We start from the raw sequence: 8,942 nt of genomic DNA on the forward strand, positions 1-8,942 counted from the left end.
ACTTCCTCCATGCGGGCACCCAACCCCCACAGGGGTCCGTGAGGGAACCAACCGCCCTCCTCCCCTCGCCATGGCCACGGCGGCCCGCCCAGCAGCCTGAGGAATGCCCGCTCCACAGAGAACATTCCCCGCTCGCTCGCCCGTCCCGCCCCGCCGAGGGAGCGGCGGGGCGGGCAGGGCCGCCCACATAAGGCGGGCTCAGCGCGGGCTGCCCGGGGAGGAGGAGGTGGCAGCAGTAGCGGTTGGTCCGGGTGGAGCCGTCATGGAGATGGGGTGGCTGCTATGGGGCACGGCCGTGCTGCTGCTGCTCCACGTCCTCATGGAGCTCAGCCCCACCGTCAACTTCACGCTGCGCATCGGCTTCTACTGCGTGCTGTGCCTGCTGGCCTCGGCGCTGGCGGCCGTAGCCTGCCTGCTGGTCAACGGCGGCCGCACCGTCAAGAACATGAGGTGAGGGGGGAACGCGGGAACAGGGGCTGGGGACAGCGGTGTCACCGCCCCGCCGCTGCCCGGAGCCCCTGGGGTGGCGGCGGCCCCTGTCACATCGGTGGCAGCGCAGCCTCGGGAGTCCCCTCTAGGCTCAGGGTGGCTGTCCTGGCCTGTGGCAGAGCCCTCGGCAAGGCGCGTTTGGGGATGAAGCGCCTGGAAGGTGGCGGTGGTGGCGTTTTTAGGGAAAGCTGCAGGAGAGCAGTGTTTGTTGAGAGTGGCAGAGCACTGGGGCAGGCTGTCCAGGGAGTGTGAGGGAATCTACCTGTCTGGAGACATTCCAAACACACCCGTGTCACTGGGTGACCCCGCCGTGGCAGATGGAGCCAGTCTCTAGAAGGTTCCTTTTGATCCTGACAGCTGGGTGGTTGTGTTTGGGGTGCTTCCTGCCCCAGCAGCAGAGGCTGGTAGGCTGTGTGCCATGTGCTGCCGGGGCACAGCTCTCCTGCAGCTGTTGTCTGGCCCTGTGTCCCCTGACAGGACACCTGTGACAAGGGCCCAGGGGCTGCTGTCATCCAGCACCTCCTCTCCATGCCAAGGTGCATTCTACGGGCAGAGCTGGCACTTCTGCTGGCAGCACAGGACATCTCATTTCCTGGTTTTGCTCTCCCCTAGGCAGCTTTTTACCTCTGCTGAGCATGTCATGTGGATGCAGTGGAAAGGAGAGCCTTAACATCCTTTAGGATCAAAGGTTGGCAGCATCTGAGCAGGTGGAGTTGGACTTTGCTTTGCAGTGTGGCTTTCACACGTAGGACTCAGGGCAGAGGGAGCTGATGTGCTGCCTTGAGGGCTGTGCCCTGCCGGTCCCAGCTGGTGCCATGGCCCCAGGCAGTCTGCTCTGTGATCTCCAGCCTGGCTCTCTCTCCAGCTTTGGTTGCCTTGGCTCACTCAGGAGCAGCTTTCCAATGCTCAGCTAGCTCTGCAGCTGGGAGAATTTATGATGTCAGTGATGGAGATGCTATCCTTTTATTTCCCCCCAAAAATAAAGCCTCTAAACTTTATGTAAACTTCAATGAATTATTTGGGAACAAGAACTTGCATTGGATAACTCCTCCTGTTGAAACCCAGGGCTGAATTTTGGCCAGAGCCACCCTTTTCCTGTAACTTAAGCCTGTTGTTTCCTTGTAGTGGCACTGGCTGAAGAACCTGGTGATGTATTTCAGCCCCTGGGAGGTTCGTGGCTGAGGTGAACCAGTGAGTTCCTTATTTCTCCAACATCCCAGGCTATTTATTCCAGCTTGGGAAAGGGGGCTGGAGCAGACCATGTGCTGGTGGACAGACAGTGATAATGGTGTTGTTGCCTGGTGCAGAACACCCCGTTCTTGCTGTGCTGCTGGCTCCAGTGTCGAGCTGGTGTGACTTGGAAGAGGTTACCCAGGGTGTGTGATAGAGATAGAACTGTTTATCTGTGGTAAAACATCTTGCACGAGCTTCCAATCTGGTAAGCAGATTTCAGTAGTCCTTGAAAATCAGAGTATCCTAAACAAGCCTCTGTGACTGGCTGTGGAGCAGAGCACGTGAATCTGGGGGCTGCTGGCTTTCATACTCAGACTGTTAGGGATGCACTGAAAAGTCCCATTCCCTGTCATTTTTATACTCCTTGTCTCTGGCAATAAGTGCACTGTTTTTACAGCTCTCTGCAGCTGTGGCTGCACCATGTCTGAGTCGATGATTCCGGCAGAGAAGTCACTTGTGGGGTTGTGGGGACTCAGATCCATCCTTTAACCCTGTGGGTCATGTGGCCAGCCCAGCAGGTCACCCCTGCTCTTTTCCTGCTCTGGGCTCTGCCCCTTTGCCTCTTTCAGTGGCTCACACCACATCTTGTGCAAGGAAAGTCTGTCCCCGGGCTGGCAGGAGGAAGCTGGATGGTTGCTCTTGAGTAATGTGTAACCAGCCTCTCCCAGCAGCCAGTGAGCTCTGTGACTTCCAGAGCGGTGACCTCTTTTTTGGTTGGCAGTCAGAAGGGAGGAGAAGTGTGATTTAGGTCACCCTGGTGGCCTGGCATCCCCCCAGACCTCTCTGGTTCGTGTCACCCTGCCTCGTCTCACCTGTAACCCCATCTCTTCACCTGGACTGCACCCCTGTGACCTTGGAGCAGACTGCACCCTGTAACCTTGGAGCGGGCTGTGGAGCTCTGCATTCCTCCCTGTGTCCTTTCCCTGGGTGTGGCTCTTTGCACCGAGCTGACATGAGGACTGATAGCAGTGTGTCACCTCGGGCCATTGGCCTGGCCTGAACTCCAGTGTTACAGCCAGCTCGGGTGGTCTGCATGGGGGGACACCCACGGAGATGTGAGCCCTGCTGTGAGTAGGAGCAAGCTGGGAAAAGTGCTGTGGCTCAAGAGTTTATGGAGACTTTTGGAGAGCAGATGCTGGGAGCTGCTGTCGAGCCAGGATGAGATGCTGTCCAGGTGCTCACCTCCCACCTGAGTGACAAGGATGCTTCTCAGCACAATGGTGCTGCACAGTTCCCAAACCGGACCCTGTGGTGGGGACAAAGCTGGCTGTTCCTCAATTTCCTGCTGCAGGAAGTAAAGCTCCATCCCCTGTCTGCCAGGGAGAAGGTGGCTCTGAGGCAGGACATCCAGGTGCTTGGTGGAGGTCAGGTCAGCTTGAATCAGCTCTAGGGGAGAGCAGAGCCATGCTGGTGGCTGTTCTTGGGAGCCTTGTTCACGTGCAGGCTCCTCTGCCACCTGTCCTGAAAAATGGCTGTTCCCTTGCCCAAAATAGCCCTTGTGTTCTGCCAGCTTCTGCCTGTGTCCTTTGGCCTAGCTGGAGAGTCCCCAAGTGTCCCTGGTCAGGGGGTAGCATAGATGGGCCCTGCTCCTGTGGGCTGACAAGGAAATGTGCTCCAGTGCTGGCATGGCTGGAGTGTTCCAGCTGGGAAAAGCTGGGAGCTCTGTCAGACCTGTAGATCCACTGGGGAAGGGCAAAAGCTTCAGCATGGGTTTGCTTGAGGGCACCCAGCCTCTGCCAAGCCACGTGGGGAGCATCCTGTTTGCTGCCTGCTTCCTTGCCTGGTGCAGGGAAGTGTTTCTCACCTTCATTCCCCTCTTTCCTCGGGCACCCCGGGTTTGTTTCTATCGCTGAGCCCCATCTTCCAGCACTGCAAGGAGCAGACCTGGCAGAGCCTTCCTTGGGTGTCGTGTGTGCTGGGGAGTGGCAGCTCCTGGGAGAATTGTTTGACAACTTGTGGGGCCCTGCTGCTTGCAGGAGAAAGAGCCTGTTAGCACCAGGGCAGCCCAGAACCATGGCACTGAACAGAGCAAGTGAACAGCACTGCTGCAGCATGTGGGACCATGCAGGACAGACACCTGGGTGGACCACAGCACAAATAAGACTGGAGGTTCTCTGTCCTAGAGCTCTTCTTGTCTCCTTCCACCCCCACTGGGTATTGCAGCCCTTGGTCTCTCTGCTCTGCTGCTGACTGCTTTTTTTTCCTTCTGCAGGATCATCAAAGCTGTTGTCAAGACCTTCAAGTATTTCTTCGGCGTGAGGTTTGAGGTGAAGGGACTGGAGAACTTCAAGGTAGAGGGCCCTGCTGTCATTTTGTCCAACCATCAGAGCGTCCTCGACATGATGGGTGAGGAGCTGGTGGGAGGGAAGAGAACGTTTCTCCTGCTCACCACTGGGAGAAGTCCTGCTTGTACAAGCAGCCCCTGGTGCAGCTTCCCCATCAGTGCTGGTTGTGACAGGTCTCCTGTCACTCTGAGCAATCCCACACCTGTGCAGCCCCCCTGGTTCTGCTGTCCTTGAGGTGCTGGCCCAGCACATGTGCCAGTGGCCCTGCTGGACTCCCTGCTGCTGGGGAATCAGCTGCCTTTGGGGGTGTCCTGCAGCCACCCTGCCTCACTAACTCTGCTGTGTGCCAAGCCTCCTGCTCTCAGAGGCTGGGAGAGAAGCAAGGCACCAGCCTGTCCCTGGTGCCCCTGTCCTTGTCCTGTCCTTGTCCCAGGGGTGACTGCTGGGTCTTGCCCTCTGCCATCCCACTAGGGCTGATGGAGGTCCTGCCCGACAACTGTGTCCAGGTGGGCAAGAAGGAGCTGATGTACATGGGCAGCGTGGGGCTCATCATGTACCTCGGTGGCGTCATCTTCATCAACAGGAAGAGCACCAGCAGTGCCAAGATGGTCATGTCAGAGGTGGCCAAGACTATGGTGGCTGAGAATGTGAGTGTCACTGTGGAGCTGGGTGGGGTGGCATGGGGGCATTGTGGTGCTTCTGGCTCAGCTTGGCAGAGCTGGCTGGTGTCTCCCACCAGAGCAAGTGGATTTCTGGAGCAGAGCCTTCTCTCTCCATGTGCAGGTGAAGGTGTGGGTATATCCAGAGGGCACAAGGAACTGCACTGGGGATTTGCTGCCATTCAAGAAAGGAGCATTTCACCTCGCTGTCCAGGCACAGGTAACAGTGCTTTGCCCCTGCATGGGAACCCTGAGTGCTTTTGCAGTGGCACTGCACACTGATCATGCAGTGTGTGGTTTGTTTGCTCTCAGATGAGCTGTGTTCCCTGGTAACACCTACTCAGGAAAACCACTGGTGTCAGAAGTGCTGCCCTGCAGCAGCCAGAAAAGGGCCTTTTCTGTCCCCTCTGGGAACGAGCGTGAGTGGCTGTAGACAGTGGAGAACTGCCCTGTCCTCTCTCCTGCCTGCCTCAGTCCTGGTGTCCCCTCTGGAGGGAGGAGTGTGAGGGACAGCACACTTGATCCCTGTTTCCAGGCTTTCCTGGCAGCATGGCAGGGCAGTGCCAGTGCCCAGGGGTTCCTGGGGGCATGGCTGCAGCCCAGAGCTCGCTGCTGGCAGGGAGCCCAGTGGGTTCTTTCCTGGGGGAGCCCAAAGCTGACGATTCATTTCTCAATCCCCCAGGTCACAGTCATATAGTGATGATTCAGGATTGTTAATTCCTGTGCTTTAGAGCAACATCTGGGCTTGCTCTGTGTGAAAATAGCTGCTGCCTCCCTGGCAGCCATATGGCAGTTCTTGATATGTCTTTTCTCTCCAAAATGACAGCATCCATGAGCAGTTAGTGGGGGCTCAGGCCAGAGCTGTCTCAGGAGCAGGGTGTTTGCCTGGGCACAGTGCTGGGGCAGTGTGCCAGAGACTGGGATGACTCAAGGCCTCAGGGGAAACTGGTTTCCCCCAGGAAAGGTGTTACAGCAGGGATTTTGGGAAAGGGAAGAGATGCCAGCTCTCTGACTGGGTTCTTTTGGCCAAGCCCAGGGTGTAGCCTGTGTTGTACCATCCCCATTCCTGCCTGGGTGATGCAGCCAAGGCAGAGCCTGGCAGCTGCTGGAGGAAAGGATGACATGGAACTGGTTCCTGCCTCTGCTACACCCCCCTGAGTCACCAACTGTAGATCCTGGCTGTGTTACCAGCACTGGAGCAACAGCTCTGCCTGCCCTCCTGGCCCTGTGTCTGTCTGAAGCTTCCCCAGGAGCAATTGATAACAACTGGTGACTCCTTTCCTTAGAAACTGAGAGCAGAGCAGCCACCCTGCCCCAGACACATGCCTGTACAGCAGGCAAGGCCTGTCAGAACAGGCAGCCTGCAGTGTTTGATTGCAGGACAGAAAATACCTGGGGTTTGGAGCCTCACTTGGGTCGAGGAGCCCTAAAAGCCAGTGCTGAGCTGAGGCTGGAGTGGAACTTGGCCCTGGTTCCTTGAGTATCCCTGTGCCTTGAGTCTTTGGGGAGTGGTTTTGATTCCATTTGACTGCTGATTGTTCTACCCTTTGGAAGTGGGTGTTGCTTGTGGGGCTGTGTGTGCCCTGTGTGTCTGAGAGCCAGGCCAGGTCAGCTCTGCAGCATGGGGTTTGCTGCCTGTCTCTGGCCTGCCCTGAAGTGCCAGTAACTCCTCTTTTTCTTCCCTTCCCCAAGGTCCCAGTGATCCCTGTGGTGTATTCCTCCTTCACCAGCTTCTATAACCCAAAGACAAAACTGTTTACATCAGGTAACAAAGAGTCACTTGGAGACAGGGTTGCTGTTGTCCTGTGTGGAGATCTGGCTCACAGGGGTGTGGGAGGGAAGCAGAGCTGGGGTGAACAGGAGGAACCCTGCTGGGAGATGTTTGGAGGCAGTTCAAAGCACTTGGCACCAGAGCCTGGGCTGGGTTAACTCAGGAAGGGCTGTAATTAAATACACTGAGGGATGTTTTCATTAAAAATTGGTTGCTACCTCCTGCTCTGGGCAGGGTCTGGCTGGGATGGCAGTTTGGGGCACGGGGGGATTATGCTGGGTGGCACAGCTGTTGGAGCTGGCATCTAACTCTGCCTGTGCTCCAGGGGTGGATGCCTGAAGCCCTGGGAGGGGTTGAGGGCTGTGCTGGGGCTGTCCAGGGTGGGGAACAGGGCAGAGAACAGAGCTCCTGTGGCGTGTGGGTTTCTCACAGGCTCCTCTCTTGTCCCCAGGCAAAATCAAGGTTGAGGTTCTGCCTCCAATAGAGACCAAAGGGCTGACGTCAGACGATGTCACCGAGCTCTCTGACAGATGCTTCAGCACCATGAGGGAGACCCTCTTCAGGCTGTCAGGCCATCCAGGCCAGGCAAAGGACTCATCCTAGAGCCTTCTCCAGTGGTGTCACCGTGCAGTGGTGGCTGAAGGGACCTGTCTGTTCTTGCCAAATACTGAAGGATCTTCTTCTCCTCTGCAGTGATTTCTAACTCTTGGGAGCACCACAGACTGGCACACACAGGGTGTCAAGCCAGCACTAAGGTTCCCCTCTGAGTGGATTTCTCTTATGGGTTCATTTTCTCACTTCACAATATCTCCTTTTTCTGAATTTCTCAGGCATCAAACTTGTGCTACCAAAGGGCTCAATGACTAGAGAGGTGAGTTCCCCCAGCTCTTGCAGCTAGCTTGGGGTGACAGCAAAAACCTGCCTGGAACCTGAGCTCTGCCTCATGTGACTGTCCCTGCACCTGTGTTCCAGCAGGCTCAGCTGGTGAGGTGGCCCTGTGATGTCCCAGGTGGAAACCACCAGGCAGCAGTTTGTATCAGCACAACCTTGGTGCTCAGACAGGGCTGAGAACTGGGGTGAAAATCCAGATTTTGGCTTTTCAGCAGTGCTAGGAGTGTGGTGTCCTCCCTGGACAGCCCAGAGCACTCCCACCCACCAGTGGGACACACAGGCCTGTCCCCTTGAGGTGCCCTTGTGTCACAACAGCATCACGTTGGGAAACTGCTGCCAGCTCCCTGCCGTGGTGGTGGCTCAGCCTGGTCACATCCCTGCAATGCCCCTCATGGAGGCAAAGGGCTCTGTCGTGCTCGGTTTGTCACTTGTCATGGTCAGCGCTGGCCGAAAGATGGTGCCTGTCCCGCGTCTCTGCTGGGGGAGATGTGCGGGGCGGAGCTGCTGCTCTCCAGGGCCTGTAAAACCCCTGCAGAGCCGCAGGGTGGGTGAGCTGCAGCTGGCACGGGGCTGGGAAGGCTTCAGCTCCCCCTTTGGGGGATATAAACCGCTTTTCCAGTCAGATAAAACGGGTTCCCCTGTGCCTTAGGGTGATGGACCAACAGAGCTTCTGGATGCCTCACCGGGAGCTGTGGAATGTTGATGCCCCTGGAGGCTGGGTCAGGTCCATGGTTCTTTAGCTTTAGCTCTCCTGTTCATGGCACAGGGGACCTTTGGATAAACCAGCTGGGGCTACTCAGGTAAGCAGCACACCCAGCTCCTGCAGCCTGCACTGCTGGAGCTGTGTTTATCTGGCCTCAGCTGGGAAAGGCAGGGAGCTCCATGGAAGGAGCCCTTGGGCCGAGCTGGTGCTGCCAGGGGCTTCATTGGAGGGGCCTTACAGTACAGACTCAGGGGATGGGAAGGGTCGGGGTGGGAGGGTGGGAACCAAACCAGCACTTTGTGAGAGTGGCAGATAAAGGGCTGTCATGGAGGGTCAACCCAGGAGGGCCCTGGGAGGGCTCCTGGGGAGGGGAACCATGTCTGACTCCTCCTGGGAGGAGGGAGCAGTGCCTCTATGTGCAGTTGTCTGCTGTTCACTTTTAATTGGGCTGAGAATGTTATCTGCTTTACAAAAAATCAACAAAAAAAAAAAATAGAAATTACACCTTTGGTTATTTAAATAAAGGAGCTTCCTTGTCTTGTGTGGGGGCTGAGGGAGGGGTGCTGATCCCTGAGCTCTCGCAGGGGGTGGGTTTGGTGAGGGAGGGACAGGGGGGGTCCTTGTCCCCACCCTGTGGGGGGACAAGGAGGAGCCCTCCCAGGCAGGGAGGCCTCACCAACCTCACTGGTGAGGCACCATCCAACTGCAGGGCTCCTGGAGAGCAGAATGGGAGCTGCAGGGATGGGCATCCACTCCTGTACCCGGCCCTGCAGGCACCAGGGCCATCTCTCCCCTGCTGTGACACCTGGCTTGGGGCTGCAGGGACTTGTCCCCACCTTCCCTCTGTGACAGCAAGCACAGGGAGTGTGGGGAGGCAGCTGCCCTGCCTGGGCCAGCTCTGTGCTCCACAG

At 57.2% G+C, this 8,942-nt stretch overlaps 1 protein-coding gene across 2 annotated transcripts; it reads left to right on the forward strand.

The window, feature by feature from the left end:
- Window positions 1-246: 246 nt before the first annotated feature.
- AGPAT2 (1-acylglycerol-3-phosphate O-acyltransferase 2) lies at window positions 247-8,282 on the forward strand. Of its 2 annotated transcripts, none has more exons than XM_036394271.2 (6): window positions 247-450; window positions 3,935-4,068; window positions 4,479-4,654; window positions 4,791-4,886; window positions 6,359-6,431; window positions 6,889-8,282. In XM_036394271.2, exons 1-6 carry the CDS (start codon window positions 263-265, stop codon window positions 7,038-7,040), a joined length of 819 nt encoding a protein of 272 aa, XP_036250164.1. In that variant the 5' UTR covers window positions 247-262; the 3' UTR covers window positions 7,041-8,282. The 2 variants fall into 2 exon arrangements, with proteins under 2 accessions (XP_036250164.1, XP_036250165.1); XM_036394272.2 differs by having other exon boundaries at window positions 3,935-4,013; window positions 4,514-4,654.
- Window positions 8,283-8,942: the final 660 nt, after the last annotated feature.

Source organism: Molothrus ater, chromosome 20, assembly GCF_012460135.2.
Source record: "Molothrus ater isolate BHLD 08-10-18 breed brown headed cowbird chromosome 20, BPBGC_Mater_1.1, whole genome shotgun sequence".
In the NCBI taxonomy this organism is placed as follows: domain Eukaryota; kingdom Metazoa; phylum Chordata; class Aves; order Passeriformes; family Icteridae; genus Molothrus; species Molothrus ater.

Excerpts from the sequence above, each read along its gene's own strand:
- AGPAT2 (XM_036394271.2), top strand. The coding sequence starts at position 263 with ATGGAGATGGGGTGGCTGCTATGGGGCACGGCCGTGCTGCTGCTGCTC. Across the intron at positions 4,655-4,790 it reads AGACTATGGTGGCTGAGAAT|GTGAAGGTGTGGGTATATCC; the intron begins GTGAGTGTCACT and ends CTCCATGTGCAG. Across the intron at positions 4,887-6,358 it reads ACCTCGCTGTCCAGGCACAG|GTCCCAGTGATCCCTGTGGT; the intron begins GTAACAGTGCTT and ends CCCTTCCCCAAG.